At 38.9% G+C, this 16752-nt stretch overlaps 1 protein-coding gene across 13 annotated transcripts in view; it reads left to right on the forward strand.

Moving 5' to 3' along the window:
- The window catches only part of TMEM164 (transmembrane protein 164), a 159736-nt gene that overhangs the window by 72747 nt on the left and 70237 nt on the right, over window positions 1-16752 (forward strand). For 11 of the 13 annotated variants that reach the window (XM_075999357.1, XM_012750166.2, XM_012750196.3 and 8 more), the window contains one exon: window positions 15192-15258. In XM_075999357.1, coding sequence (XP_075855472.1) covers window positions 15192-15258 — 67 coding nt within the window. Of the gene's footprint in view, window positions 1-1493; window positions 3055-11310; window positions 12702-15191; window positions 15259-16752 lie in introns of those variants that run through there. The other 2 variants (XM_012750220.3, XM_012750212.3) reach the window with 2 other exon arrangements.

Consider the following 16752-nt stretch of genomic DNA (forward strand, 5'->3'; position numbering starts at 1 on the left):
GTTCTGCTGGACCGATATGGAATCATCTGCCCCTGCTACTAGGCTCTCAGATACTCTGAACAGATGAGCTATATGAAAAATTACAGCCGCCCACTTGCATTACTACCTGAGTTTTATCTTGTGGAGACTCCTACTCTCAGTACACAGTGTGCTAGCACCAATTCTATCACTTCTGCCCTTTTGATTATTGGGAGTGGGAGTCTCCAAATGGATGTAGACCAGTTTGGAGGGTTGCCAATTTCCTTCAAGCAGTAGCCAAGAGGTGGAGGAATTGCTATCCAGTTTGCTGATTAGGCGATGAACTATTGGTTTCTAAGTCATGAGGGTGATGGTGGCAGAATGACTCAGTCTTTTTCTGTCTTCTTTTAGGTTTCTGGGGACTGCTGCATGAATTGGCTATAGATCGTTTTTTCTCATTTCACCATCAGCCTTATTGTTCATGGAGATTTCTCCCAGATTCTGGTAATAGGATGACCATTAGTCTAAGTCTTTAGTGATTTGGGGGAGTTTTATCTTTTTCTGTATTTTCGTAGGTATTTCAGTTAGAAGTTGGGAGAGGTTGTGTTAGTGACTGCTAGCCAAGTGCTATTTTAAACCAGAAATTCAGTGTGTAATTTGGTGTAGAGCAGAGGTTGGCACTCTTTTTCTGTAAGGGGCAGGTAGTAAATATTTTAGATTTTGTGGACCATATGACCTCTGTGTTTTTTGTTTTTTTTTTTTTTGAGACAGAGACTCACTCTGTTGCCTGGGCTAGAGTGCCATGGCGTCAGACTAGCTCACAGCAACTTCAAACTTCTGGGCTCAAGTGATCCTTCTGCCTCAGCCTCCTGAGTAGCTGGGACTGCAGGTGTACGCCACCACACCGGCTAATTTTTTCTATATATATTAGTTGGCCAATTAATTTCTTTCTATTTATAGTAGAGACAGGGTCTTGTTCTTGCTCAGGCTGGTTTCGAACTCCTGACCTTGAACAATCCGCCCACCTCAGCCTCCCAGAGTGCTAGGATTACAGGCGTGAGCCACCTTGTCTGGCCTGATTTCTGTGTTTGAACTGCTTAACTGTTGTTGTAGCATGAAAGCAGCGTAGAAATATCTAAATGAGTGAGTATGGCTGTGTCCCTACAAACTTTATTTACATAAGAGGAGGACCAGATAAAAAAGTTCCAGAGATGGATGGTGACGATGGTTGCACAACAATGTGACTGTATTTAATGTCACTAAACTATACACCTAAAAACAGCTAAGATGGAAAATCTTAGGGATATACATTTATGTACACACACACACACACACACACACACACACACACACACACATCACACCAAAGAAAAGGCCAAAACAGGAGGACCATATTTTGCTGATCTTGCATTTAGAGGCATTAGATCTAGCATGTGCATACAGACAGACAGACACACACACACACACAGCAGAAGGGGTAGGGGAGAGAGGGAGGGAGGGCAGGAGAGGAAATTACATGTCGCCATGTTAGTAAGCTGGAAGGTAATGGGAGAGATTTCTTGCGTATTTAAAAGGAATACCTTAGTGGGGGTAGGGTGATTCTTGAAAGCTACAATTCATCCTGGTGATGTCATCCCATGGTCTTTAGGGATGGAGATACACAGAGTTCATATTCATACTTTTTGACATAAGATCCAAGTAGGGATTTTCTACTTCTCCAGAGGCTTGGGAAACCTCTGCAGCTGTCAGAAGTGTTCATATCAGATGCAGCTTAAAAACTAGCCAGTCATTGCTTTTTGCTTATAGTACAAATGGTGACTACTGATGCTTCCTGTAAATGATCTGGTCTCTTCCCAAGGCTAGAAAATCCTGGCGTGATAGTTATTAACCAGAACAAACTTATTAGATAAAAATGTAGCCACCAGTCTGGGTCAATTGTTTCTGCAGACTCCAGACTAAGATTTTTACTTGCCAGCTGGAGGCCTGGGCTTCTTGCATCTTGAAACAGTGCTGCCCTCATGACCCTAAGTCACTTTTCTCTCAGTGGTGCAGAAGATACTCCTTACTTTCCAGCTCTAGCCTTGGCAGCCCCCAGCTTGACCAAGACCTGGAAAAAGCCTAAATTCCAACCATGGTCTTCCATCTGCCCAGGGGGAGCACGTCTCTGGTGTGTTTAATGCTGTTCTTGGAGCAGAGTTAGCATATCAAAGTCCATTATCTTTCCCCTTTTGAAGCTAGAAAAAACTAAGAACTCCCAGTCATGGCTGATAGCTGGGGATAGGGGCTGAAGAAGCCACTAGTCCTGTGAACTGCAGACCTGTGTCTGGGAGCAGCCTTGGATAACATGGAATGGTTTGGAGTTTCCTGGTCTTTCTGCTGGGTCTGTTATCCAAGTTGAAGGAGAGTGCCATTATCACATGGGTGCTAGAAAGCACCCACTTCTCCTTTCCAGTCTCCATGGATCCTACCATCACAGAGGACTCTCAAATGCAGTCAGCCTCTTAGTTTTCAGCTTGCTCTTTGAAGTCTTGGTTGCTGTTTGTAGAAGAGGTTTCGCAAGGGGTTGGGAGCCTCCAAGAGAAGCTAGCCTTTTGGGACTCTTTCTCTCTGAGTTGGGATATCTTGAAGGAAAAGAGAATGGCAGTTAAGGTTTCCCAGGCTTTGGGGTTGTGATGAGGCAGTTTAGCTGCATTGTGACCACCCATCACTTAATGTGCCAGGTTATCCAGGGGTGCGTAGCAAGGTTGGGGGAACACATGGAGTGAGTCACCGAGTGGTGCAGTTTGAATGGCAGGGAACCCTTCCGTCATCCCATCCTGGGTAGGAAAAGTGCATAGCAGAGAGTTGGCATATATCCTCTGCCTCAGGAAATGTATGGTACCATCCCCCATGCTGAAACTCTAAAACCTGCCCATCTTCGTGTGCACATGGTGAGTAGTGGATCTGTGATGCAAATGGAATTGTTTGGTCATAAGTATCTGCTGACTCAGTCTGGAGAGGCTTTTGAAGGGATGAGATGTAATTTCATCTGTGCTGCAGAGAGCAGGAGGTGCATTGCTGGATGGAGAGAGGACTGTAGCCTGGGTGTGAGCCAAGGTAGGTGAGGGAAGCATGGGGGTGGGCAAGGAATTGGGACAGCTGACATGTGATCTTGGCATTGCAAGATTCATACCCTGCTGGCCTTTGGGCCATATGATATTATGACAAGCCCAGTAGCCCTGTGGCCCTCTCTTTTTCTAGGTTCCATTTATTATACTCTGAGATTTTTTAAACAGCATGACTTTTCTCAGGGAGACTCAGATCTCCAGGACTGCTCTGAAGTCATGAGATAGACTCAGGTTGAACTTGTTAGGTCTTAATGTTTTAGGATGATTTTACCATGTCAGTATTCCCCTTTTCCAGTATTCATCAGACCAGCTGCTCTGGAACCTGAGGGGATGTGAACTGAAACTTGGTTTGGGGTCATATGATGTTAAAAAGGAGCAGCCTTTTGGCACCTTCACTTTGGAAGTGGCTGTTTTTGGCTTAACTTTGGACTCGTTACTGAAAAAGGTATTTGGGAGACTGCCTATGACCTGAGAAGCCTTATTAAGCCTCAGTTCTTGGCAAGAGAGAGCAAGTTCTACATAGGAATGTTGCAGATTTAAAGGGGAAAGGGAAAATCCATAGTAAGTAAGCAGCAATTCAGGGAGACTGATTTCCTTTTTTATGCAGAATGCTACTCAGGTGTCTGCTTTCCTAGGAGCCATCTGCCAGGTCTCTGCCCTGTGTCCACATACATTCTTAATGCTTAGAGGAGGGAGGAAGCTTTTGGGTTGTTCACAGGTCTCTCTTCCCCTTCCATATACCATGGAAGCTGCCTTCCTTTACACATATAAATACTCAGTTTTGTCTTCTACAAGTCTCCTGGAAGTTCTTTCTGAAGGTGTCTGGAGCAAGTACTATTTTTATTTTTTTCTTCCACCTGGGCTGTTCTGCTCTAAGCATATGTTTGGATGTGTATCATTTCTGGGTCAAAGGAAGACTAGAGATTTAGATAACTTTTCCCATCTGGGGAAACATGGAAAGCAGCACTCAGCAGAAGGATGAGGACCAATCATTTTGGGCCCGTTTTAACTTTGTCAGCCCACCCAGTCCTTCTGGAAACCAAGTGAGGAATCTACTGTGCTATATATTGGGCAGAAGCAGTACAGCATAATAAATCAGATCTGGGCAAGGTATGTAGGAGCTGTACAGTTGGTAATAAAGAAGTAGAAGTGTTTCATTCCCATTATAAAAGTAATCCATGGTCATTGTGAGGAAAAAAAGTGAAACATTACAGACAGCAATAAAGAAGACAATAAGAATAACTGACAATTCCTGTTGATATGTTGATATAATTTCTTCTCAGTATTCTGTAGGCATATATCCATTTTTTTAGAAACAAAATAATGATTGTTCTGTATATGCTACTTTGTATTATATAAAAAGTTAATGTAGCATGATTGTTTCCCCATCTTATTAAATATTCTTCTAAACATGTTTCTAGTGGCTGCATAGTACTCCATTATTTGTGGGAACATAATATATTTAAACAATGTCCTGTTAATTAAACATTTGGCTTGTTAGGTAGACATTTTGAAGGGATCTTGAATAGTACAGTGGAATTAGATGGCCTGGGTTATAGTGGTGGTTCTGCCAATTCTTGACTATGGGATCCTGAACAATGAATAAAGTCTAAGCCTCTATTTCCTCATTTGTAAAATAATACTATTCATAGTATCTACCTTCTTGAGTAGTAGTGACAAGTAGATGAGATGACCCATGCCATTCTCTTAGCATGGAACCTAACATATACTAAGTACTCAGTAACTGTTAAATATATAGCATTATCCTTATCTTGATACTTTGTCATCTCTGTACCTCACTGTTAGAATTTGAGTCTGAAAGAATGAAAATTGCTTTCATTTAGATAAGTAAAATTTTGGAATGAAAATTACTTTCACGTAAGTAGCCTCTTTTACCAGTTGAGCACCTTTTAGATGGGGGCTTTTGCCAACTCCTGAACTTCACAGGAAAAAAAAAATGTTCTGGAGACTGCAGTTATGCGGCCCCATTTGGTTGAAAACAAGGAAGTGGGAAACCACCAGCTGCAACCAGGGAATTATCTTTGTGCCCACGGGCAAAGCCAGCCAAGCCTTCCTGTTGTACTTTTCTGGTTTTTCTTTACTTGTTTGGTTTTTATATTCCAACTTTTATTCTAAAACATTTTAAACATAGAAAAGTAAGTAGGGCAGTACACTGAACACTGTGTGACCTCCACCTAGATTCAGCAGTTGTCATGCTTTCTTATATGTCAGTTCTAAAATGTCAGGTCCTAGCTACATTCCCTGCCACAGGGCCTCAAAAGCAGGCAAAAAATGTGTACTTTCAGACCAAGGGCTTATAGAAACAGAGGGTCAGTGTGGAAAGACCCTGGAATCTGGGATGGTAGAAATCTATTGTTTTTATAATACAAATCACAGAAAGTAAATCTCAACATGTCTGACTGAAGGGAAAAGAGTAGATCCAGATGCCCACCAATATGACAATGAATAAATAACTTGTGGTATGTTCATAAAATTGAGTAATATACAGCAGTAAAAATCGGATGAAATAGAGATACATATATCGATATGGATAATTAGAAGTCACGTCGAATGAAAAATGTAATTTGCTGAAGGATGTATATTATATAGTATGATATTATGAAACAATACTGTATATGGTTTGTAGATATGTGCAAATGTAATAAATGTATATAAACATGGACAAGAAGGAAGCCCACTACTTCAGAATAGAGGTTTCCCTGGCAGGGGGTAGTGGAGATGCGTAGTATTCAGGAAGGATATACAGAGGGAATCAATAGTGGAATCAATAATTTCAGTGGAATCAGTGGAATCAATCAGTGGAATCCATAATTTTCAAATTTATTAACACTAAATGGGAGACACAGGTGCTCATTATTTTATTTTTTAAACTTTTCTCTATATTTTAAAATTTTAATGTAAAAACTTTTAGAGTGAGAAAGCATTGTTTGAAAGGCCTAGAATCTTGGATCACTTACTTTGTAGGTATGAAAGGTAAGGCTGGGAGAGTTCAGTGCTTTCCTTCATATATATATTCAAATATATATGTGTATGTTTGAATTTTATTTGTCATATAATAAAATTGAGTTTTTTGGGTGTAAAGTTGTATGAGTTTTAACACAAGTATAGATTACTGTAACTGCCACCACAATCGGGATATAGAATAGTTCCATCACTTTAAAAAGTTCTCATACTGTCCCTTTAGAGTGACACATTTCTAAACCCTGGTGACTACTGAACAGTTCTCCTTCACGACAGTTTTGTCATTTGGAGAATGTTATATGAATGGAAGCTTATAGAAGCTTTTGAGAGTGGTTTTGTTAACTAAGCATAATGCCTTTGAGATTCATCCAAGTTGTTGCATGTATCAATCATTCATTTCTTTTTATTGCTGAGTGGGTTTCCATAGTATGTGTGTACCACAGTTTATCTGTTCACCCATTGAAGGGCATCTGGACTGATTCCAGATTTTGGCTATTATGAACACAGTTGCTGTGAATGTTTATGTACAGGTTTCCACATAATATGAGTTTCCGTCTTAGTAGGTTAATTATCCAGGAGCAAAATTATTGGGTTATAACATGAGTACTTTTAAATATTTAAACTTTAAAAAAAAACTTTATAAGACACCTTCCAACTATTTTCCAAAGTGGTACTTTTACATTTCCACCAACAATGCCTGAGAGTTCCAGTTTCTCCACATCCTCTCCAGCAATTGCTATTGCATTATTATCATTATCATTATTATTATTATTATTATTATTATTATTATTATTAAGACAGAGTCTTGCTCTGTTGCCCAGGCTAGAGTGCGGTGGTGTCAGCCTAGCTCACAGCAACCTCAAACTCCTGGGCTCAAGCGATCCTCCTGAATAGCTGGAACTACAGATGCATGCCACCACGCCCAGCTAATTTTTTTCTATCTTTAGTTGCCTAGCTAATTTTTCTATTTTTAGTAGAGAACAGGGTCTTGCTCTTCCTCAGGCTGGTGGTCTTGAACTCCTAACCTCAAGTGATCCTCCTGCCTCAGCCTCCCAGAGTGCTAGAATTACAGCCGTGAGCCTTGGCGCCTGGCCTGCTATTGCATTTTTATTTTTGCAACTCTAATAGGTGAGGAGTGACATCCGATTGTGGATTTAGTTTACGTTTCCCTCATGGCATGGAACATCTTTTCATGGTTATTTGCTATGAAAATAGCAACAAATTCAATAATATGAAATATCTTCTTTTGGTGAAGTGTCTGTTCAAATATTTAGCCCATTTTTTTTTTCACATGTTTCTCTTTCAGGGTATATTTAGCCCATTTTTAAACTGGGTTGTTTGTTTTTTTGTTGAATTTAAGGATTTTTTTTATATATCTTTGATCAAAGTTCTTGTTGGGTATGTGATTTGCAAACATGTTCTCCCATTATATAGCTTGTCTTTTCATTGTCTTAAAATTATCTTTCACAGATCAAAAATTTTTACTTTTGATTAAGTTTAGTTTATCACTTTTTTAATTCAAATATTGTGTTTTTGGTATCATGTCTTACAACTGTTTGCCTAACTGAAGGTCACAAATTTTAGCCTATATTTTCTTTTAAAAGTTTTATAGTTTTACATTTTCTATTTAGATTTATGACTGAGCTTTAATATAAGGAATGAGGTTTAGGTTAAGTGTGTTGTTTTATATAGGAATGTCCAATTGCTTCAATACCATTTTCACAATTGTCAAAAATCAAATGACCATATCAGTGTGGGTTTAATTCTGGACTGTTGTATTTCATTGATTGATGTGTCTATTCTTGGACAGTACTGCATTGTTTTTATTGCTGTAACTTTGAAGTAAAGCCTTAAAATCACGTAGTGTGATTCCTTTATCTATCTGCTTCCTTTTCAAAATTATTTTAGCTATTCCTGTTTCTTTGCCCTTCATATACATTTTAGAGTCAGTTTATTTCTATCTGTAAAAGATCCTGCTGAGATTTTGATTAGAATTGCTTTGAATCTATAGATCATTTTGGTGAGAATTGACATCTTTCCTATGTTGAGCCTTTCAATCCTGGAACATGGTATGTTTCCATTTATTTAAGTCTTCTTTGATTTCTTTTATCAGCATTTTGCAGTTCTCAGCACATAGTTCTGTACATATTTTATTAGATTTATACCTAAGTATTTCAGTTTTTGAGATATTATAAATGGTATTTTAAAAATTTGGGTTCCAATTGTACACTGCTATTATGTAGAAATGTGATTGATTTTTATGTGTTCACCTGGTATCCTGAGGCCTTGTTAAGCCTGGATATTAGCACTAGTAGCTTTTTTGTAGATTCTTTGGATTTTTCGTGCAGATAATGTCCTTTGAAAATAGGACAGTTTTATGTTTTCCCTTTCAATCTCTTTTTTTGTTGTTGCCTAATTGTACTGACTAGGTTGTCAGTATAATAATTGTGGTGAGAGTGGGCATACTTGTCATGTTCCTGATGTTGGTGGGTGGCATTCAGTCTTTTACCATTAAATATCATGTTAGGTATAGTATTTTTTAGGTGCCCTTTATCAGGTTGAGGAAGTTCCCTACTATTCCTAATTTGATGATAGTTTTTATCATGAGTAGAAGTTGAATTTTGACAAATGCTCTTTCCATATCATTAGATATGATCATGTACTTTTTAGTCTTTACTCTGCTAATTTGGTGGATTATATTAATTGAATTTTAAATATTGAACTAACCTTGTATTACCAGGGAAAACTTGGTCATGGAGTATTATTTGTTATGTATTGCTGCTTTAGATTTGCTAACATTTTATTGAGATTTTTGTGTCTATGTTTATGAAGGATATTGGTCTTACTTTTCTTCCTTCCTTCCTCCTTACCTTTCCTCACCCTCAGTTTCTCTTTTCTCCTTCTCCTTCCCCCTCCTCCTTCCCCTTCCTTGTTTTGATATCTGAATAATAATGTAGTGATAGACTATTCTGTTTCATTGATTGATGTATCTATTCTTTCTCCTCTTCAACTCAAAGAGGCTTGAGAAATGTTTCCTTCTCTTCTATTTTTTTAAACAAGATTATATAAATATTTGGTAGAGTTGGTCACTGAAACCAGTTGGGTCTGGATATTTCTTACTGAGATGATTTTAACTATGAATTTAATTTATTTAATTGTATTATTCGTGTTATTTCATCGTGTGTGAGTTTTGGTAGTTTGTGGTTTTTGAGGAATTTGTTCATTTCATCTAAGCTGTCAAATTTATGTGCATAGAGTTGCTTGGAGTATTCCTTTATTATTTTTTTAACTATTTGGGTCCATAGTTATGTCTCTTATTTAATTACTAATATTGGTAACTTTTGTCTTCTTTGTAACCATGTCATTCTGTCTAGAGGTTTATCAATTGTATTTGTTTGTTTTTAAAGAAAAGCTTTTGGTTTTATTGATTTTTCTGTATTGTTTTACCTGTTATCAATTTCATTGATTTCTGCTCTTTATTATTTCATTTCTTCTGCCTGCTTTGGGTTCATTTTGCTCTTTTTCTGGATTCTTAAGGTGGGAGCTTAGATTACTGATTTGAAACCGTTCTTTTTGCTATAAGAATTTCATGTTATAAGCATCTCATACATTTTGATATATTGTATTTTTATGTTTGTCCAGTTCAAAATGTTTTATAATTTTCTTTGAGAATTCCTGTCTCTATGAATTTGCCTTTCTAGCTACCCACAGAACTTGTCATCTCTTCCATTATCTTTGGCTCTTGGTTATAATCAAGTACTAAATTGAAATATAAGTCCTTTTGTGAAGATTTGTTATGAATGTGATATTTATATGGATTTATTAAAGATAATAATGGCTACCTAGGCACTATGTTGATCACTTTACATGGTCTTATTCAATTCTCCCAACAACACTTTTAGTAGGTATTGTTATTAGCTCCATTAACAATTGAGGAAACTGACACACATATTTTAAGTGTTTTGTCCAGTCACTTGGCCAGTAAATGGTAGAGATAAGACTTAAATGTAGGTTTGATTCCAAACCCTATCCATTATAATACTCCATTTTATTTAGTTATTTCATTTCTTGCCTTCCCATTAAGATTGTTAGCTTCTTGAGCACACATACTATGTCTTACTTATACAGATCTTCTTTTTCCCACACAGTAATGTATTGATTAATGTTTGTGGAACTATATTTAATGAAATTAACTCACCTGGAAGAGAATTAAACCCATAACTCTTACTATATTGCCTCAGGTTCTTACCAACTAAGCTAACTCAGCATAGTATCCTATACAAAAACAAAAAGGCTTACAGGAAAAATTTGTGATAGTAGTAATGGCTGTTTTGTATTCTTTTATGTGGTGGTCAGTCAGGTGTGGCCACAAGAGGAGATGGAGGAAAGGCTGGGGGGAGGGGAAACAATACTTATTATACTCACAGGTTCTAGAGTCAGGAGGCCCAGTATGCTAGTCAGGGCCAATTTAGAAAGACACCAGGGTGGTCATGAGGCAGGACCAAGGGGAAGGTTTGGGTCACTGTCTTTACACAGGAAGAGCAAGGAAGGGCAGAGTGAACAGTTAAGGATTGGCTAGTTTGAATGATTTCAGCAGGCTCTGTAGGGGTTGCCTGGTTCCTGGCCCCCTGGGTGATTAAGGAAGAGGAATATAGCTTCCTGGGATGGAAGGGACAAAAAGAGGAGATCTGGCTCTGGATTGGTTAGCTTGCATATCAAAGATATGTTCCTGGTTGAGCCCTGGCTATCTCTAAGGATTGGCTAGCCCCAAGAGGGGCAGGCTCTCCTCAGCCAGAGAGGTTTTTTAAGATGTCCAAACATCACAATATACAGAAAATAAAATGTACAGTTGACCTTTGAACAACATGGGTTTGAACTACACAGGTTCACTTATAAGCGGATTTTTTCCAATAAATATATTGGAAAATGTTTTGGAGATTTTTGACAATTTGAAAAAAGCTAAACGAACCACGTGGCCTAAAAATATTGAAAAAAAATAAGAACAAGTTAGGTATGTCATAAATGCATAAAATACTGGTATATTTTATCATTTACTACCATAAAATATACACAAATCTGTTATAAAAAGTTAAACTTTATCAAAACTTACCCACACAAACAGACGCCATTCGCAGTTGAAAGAAATGTAAACAAATGTAAAGATGAAGTATTGAATTATAACTGCATGAAATTAACTGTAGTACATACTGTATTGCTGTAATAATTTTGTAGCCAGTGTGCACTCCTGTTGCTATTACAGTGAGCTCAAGTGTTGCAAGTGTATGCTTAAAATGCTAGGTGACACTAATTATCTCCATGTGAGCAGTTGTCTCTTCAATAAATTGTGTATTGCAATTAAAAGTGATCTCTAGTGGTTTTTACATATTTTTCTTCATGATTAGTGCAATACCAAAAACCTTGAGCAACACCATGAGACTCATGCAAAGTGCCACTAGTGATGCTGGAAGTGCTGTCAAGAAGCAAAGTCATGACATTACCAGAAAAAGTTGAATTGCTTAATATGTCCCATAGATTGAGATCTGCAGCTGTGGTTGCCTGTTATTTCAGACAATTCACACAGATGGCACAAACTCACAGTATGGATAAATACAGTAGTGTAAATGTATTTTCTCTTCCTTATGATTTTCTTAACATTTTCTCTTCTCTAGCTAGCTTTATTGTAAGGATACAATATATAGTCATATAACATACAAAATGTGTGTTAATTGACTGTTTTTGTTCTTGGAATTCTGGTCAACAGTAGGCTATTAGTGGTTAAGGTTTGGGGAAAGTAAAAGTTATACATGGATTTCCGACTGTGCTGGGGTTCGGTGCCCCTAACCCCTGCATTGTTTAAGGGTCAACTGTATATACAGTACAATGGCCAAGACTTTGATCTGGCAAGAAGGAGGTTTATAAGTATGACTAACTTGACAGAAGTATGTCTCCACGCTCTACTTTTTTGTTCTGGCCTTCTATCTGTCATTTTGCTTTCTCTGCACTCTTTCTCATAGTTTGAACTTTTTAAACTGTTTGGCTCTTCCATATGATTTTCTTCTCTTTTCTTTTTATTTGTTTCTTTTTTTTCCCTCCCTCCCTTCCTTCCTTCTTTCCATTCATCCATCTTGGGGCTGTAGGTGAGTTCTCCAACATTTATTGAACAGACACTTATACGAGTCTTATTATATACCAGGTACTTTTCTAAGCATTTTACACATATTATTTCCTTATAACGATCCTGTGAGTTGAGTACTATTATGGTTCCCATTGTATAGATGGAGAAACTCTCATAGGACTTTCTAGTGCCAAATATCCATTTCTTATACCCAATAGAAATCTTGGTGGTGGGCTGGAGGCAAGTATAAAATAAAAGCAAAAGGCTTTGCTTCTGATTTGATCAGTCATTTACCTGTAGGGCCGTCCTTTGTGTCTGTAGAGGGCATTGTAGTTACTGTATGATCAATGTGGTTTTGCCACAAAACACAAAAGAGGTTTCATTGTCTCTAGGCATGACCTTCCCTACCCTGTAGGCATCCAGAACTATTTCCTACCTGATCTGCAGCCAGCCTCCCCCTCCCCCCATGGAACGTGTCTAACATTCATACTGTGGATTTGAAGCGGGGTACAGTGGCGAAACCACAGACCTGAAACTTGGTGAGACCTGTGTGTGACTTCAGTCTCTGCCACTTATTATCTGTGAGATCTTGGGACAGTCACTTAATCATTTGGAACTATGAAATGAAAAAGATGATGATGATTATATTAAAAACTGTGAGACAATTGAATGAGATTGATGTATTTGAATTCTTAGCCCAGCAATTTATACATAGGAATGCTGAATACATGTTAGAAATTTTTATAATTATTAATATGCAAGAGTTCTTTATATATTAAAGATAATTCACCCTTTTGGCACATATGTAGCTTGCATAACTGAATTTTGAGAACCCAGAACAAGGCTTGTCTTTATCTAGGAAATGATTAGTTGTTTTGAATCTTCGTGTTAGTTTTACCTTCTTTATCTTTGGCCTTCCATGGGCACTTAGAATTAATTCCATCATCTCCAAGATTTGACTTTTGGTGCTCAAATGTCTAATTGGCCTTATGCAAATGCAGACGTTCCTTTGAGGTACATCTCAAAGCCGGGCAATGGAATCCAGCTTTACCTGGAATATTAATGTGATTTTTCCTCTCCCAGGGTGAGCCTTTATGTTTTAGCTGTTACATATGAGGGCTCGGGCAGGGTTAAACCAGACCCTACTTGACCCCAGGCCTAGAATGGCTATTAATGGCTCCTGCTCTAGGCACTGAGGGCTGAACCAGAGTTTTCAGTACTCTGTTTATGAGAACAGGGGTTACCCCCTTGAATGACTCTGCTGAAAAAGCATGGTAGCCTGGCTAGCCCAGGAGGCAGGAGTGACATTGAATTGGTTGTGCCTCCTCCTTTTTATGACCAAGCCAAGCCCTATTAACTTGTAGGACTGTGTTGTCCTGGCATGGCCAAAGAACCTTCTTTAGTTCAATCATCCCTGCAATCATATTAAGTCTAGGGCAGGGAATGCAGGAGGAGGTATAGAGAACCCTGAAACCAAAAGGAAGGAAAAAGAAGCATCCCTGATTCTCCACCTGAGGTCAAACTTTGGCAGGAGGAAGGGAGGAAGGCTCTAATATAAGGTAGCAAGAGGAATAGAAGAGTTTATTGTCTGGAGTCCGGTAAGCCTGGGGTTGAATTCTGGCTCCACTATCTTATATGCAGTGTTGACCAGATTACCCCACTTCTTTCAACCTGGTTTCCTCATGAACAAAATGGGAAAAGTTATTATTGTACCTATCTCAGAAGATTGCTATAAAAATTAAGCCAGAGAGTTTATATAAAACAGTTGGATACTTGCCTGGAATATATTTTTCTTCCCTCTGGTCTTTGATTCAGGATTCCTGGAATATATTAAGTGCATATCATCATTATGATCGAGGTTTGATGACAGAACAGCAGGAAGAAACAGACTGGGAGAAATGAAAAGCAGCCTCTGGGGTCTCCTTGTAATATCTCTTAGAATTATGCACACATCTTTGAGTTTCAACAGAAGAGCTAAAGTTCTAGGGGGTCTTCAATGTATGGACTGCTTTCTTAGTTAGGGCATAGGAGGTATGGAGGTATCCTGGTATCATAGGGCTGCCGTGTGTGTGCGCGCGCGCGTGTGTGTGAGAGAGAGGGAGAGAGAATGAGCCCTAGTATCTTGAGTTCTAAGAAGTACATTGATTGACTTGGTGGTGTCTTTGATGGGTCTGTGACCCATCAAATCAGCTTTTCTTCAAGAGGAACAGTCTGTCATTCTTTGTGTCTCGCTTAATAGTAAAGAACCATTTGCCTTGAACAATGAAGGAAGCTAGTTAACTCTATTCCCAGAGTCCTCACAAATGGGATTTGTTCCTGAGTTCATTGTTTCTAGTATGTATGCATTTTAACAAGTCTGAGATTGGGAAACAGTAGCACTACCACTGCTGGAGACCAGTGGTTTTCTTCTTCTTCTTCTTTTTTGTTTCGCTTTTAAGTCACAGAGCCCACTATGTAAACCAGGTCTGAGATAACCTGCAAGGCTGCCACTTTTGAGCACCCTCTCTCCAGCAGCAACTGCTGAAGGCATTTCTAAGAAAATGGGGAAACACAATTTGCAAAACACTGATGTTGGCTCCCTGGGTTGTACTAGTCTTTTTCCAGCCATGTTTGGGGAAAAGGATGGAACGTGGCTGTGTAAATAAGCAGCTACGTTATAATAAATAGGTTTCTACTGTAATAACAGAGCGCCTAGCTACTGCAGTTCTCCTTTTCTAATGCCACCCGAGCTGCGGCAATTGAAGCTGTTGATTAGAGCTAACTGGACGTTTAGGGAGCACAGAGCTCATTATGTAATAAGGTATTGCCACCAAAGTGTGTTCAGGAAGTGTTTGGGGGATTCCGAGCCAGTGGTGGTGCTCTTCAGAACATTTCAGTTAATACAAAATATGTCACTTTTAATTTATTTTGTGTGTGTGCAAACTCTAGTGCTGTTTTCCACAGAGAGCCACTTGTAATCGCACATGTGTTTTTCCACCTCTGCATCAGAGTCTGAGCGTGACCTAAACTCTGTCTTCTCCCTCTTCTAGGCTGCAGATGCACATGTTGAATGGGGCTCTTCTGGCGTTGCTGTTTCCTGTGGTAAATACTCGGCTGGTAAGTAGCCTTTTCTAGGAATGTACCAGCAACATGCAAAACAGTATTTATTTTCACCTTTATTATCTGGTGGTTGGCCTCATTCTTAACTCATATGCCCATGTAATTTTAAAAATATCTTTGTGGTTAATGTTGAGGTCTGACGCAGTCCTGTTCAGATGCAGTGGAGGTTACTGGGGGTGGGAGTATTTTGTGGAACTCTGGAGGTACAGTAAGTGTTTAGATCAGAACTAGGACAGAGCAAAAAAGCTGACAGAAACTCCTGCAGAGGTTTAGTGGAAGGAAAGAAGCTTCCATGTATTCTAAGGGATTCTCATATAAGACTCAGCCACAATGGCTTAGAATAATATGCTGGGGAGCCTCAACGCCTGTTCACTTTGCCAAGACTACCCTCGGGCAAAGAATTAGATGACTTCTCTGTTCAGTCAAACCCACAGGCCAGTCTGAACCGCACAAACCCTAGTGGCTAGCAGGGAGAATCCCACTGTAGCCAGGGCCTCAGTGATAAACCAGCTTAGAGGGGGAGGGAGTAGCAGAACACATTAGAAAATTCAGAAAACAAAATCACCTGTAAAATCATTACTGCTGCTTTCTAGTTTCATGACTAAAATTTCCCTTAAACATTCAGATCATAGTTTAAACCTTGAAATGACAATCCTTCTTTTTGGATAGAATTTTATAGTTTATAAGGTCTTTTCACAGAACAGTGTATGAACAATACATAGGACAAGTATCATTGCCTCTTGTTTTACAGAGGAAGAAACCAACGTTCAGGGAGTCACAAAAGTTCTAACGCTCCCGTTATGACTGGAGCCTTAGCCTCTCTTGATCCTAAAACCACAGCTATGCTTTACTCTCTCCCCACCAATATTCATGTATACCTTTATGATAGTTATACTTTTCTAGATGTGTCTTATACAATCAGCAGAAATTAAAAGAGAGAGCATTGATCTAAAGCAGTGAATTTTAAGCTCTGTTTCAAGCTCACCTAATTAGCTTGATTTAATCATTTCGTAATGTTAACATATATCAAAACATCACATTGTGCCCCATAAGCATATATAATTAGTTAATTAAAAATTAAATTAAAAACAAACTAGTGAAAACAAACAACACAACACTGAAGCCCAGCCCTGCCCCACCCTTAGACAGTCTGAGTTCGTGATCGGTGAGGAAGCCTGGGCATCATGGTTTTAAAAGCTCCCCAGGTGATTCTAACATGGAGCTGGAGTTGAGAACCATTGATTTTGTGCAATGGTTCTGAAACTTCATGTCCATAGCAATCACCCGAGGGGCTTACCAGGCCCCATCCCCAGAAGGTCTGTTTGAGCATGTCTGGGCCAGGTAATGGCAGGGAATGAACAAGCCTCCAAGCGACAATGATGTAGGGCTCTCCAGACCACTCCTGGAGAATCAGTGTCCTAGGTACTCATAACTCAAAGTCACTCTAAGCATGGTCCGAGGACCAGTATCCCATGGGTGCTGCTTGTTAGA

Source organism: Microcebus murinus, chromosome X (genome assembly GCF_040939455.1).
Source record: "Microcebus murinus isolate Inina chromosome X, M.murinus_Inina_mat1.0, whole genome shotgun sequence".
In the NCBI taxonomy this organism is placed as follows: Eukaryota; Metazoa; Chordata; class Mammalia; order Primates; family Cheirogaleidae; genus Microcebus; species Microcebus murinus.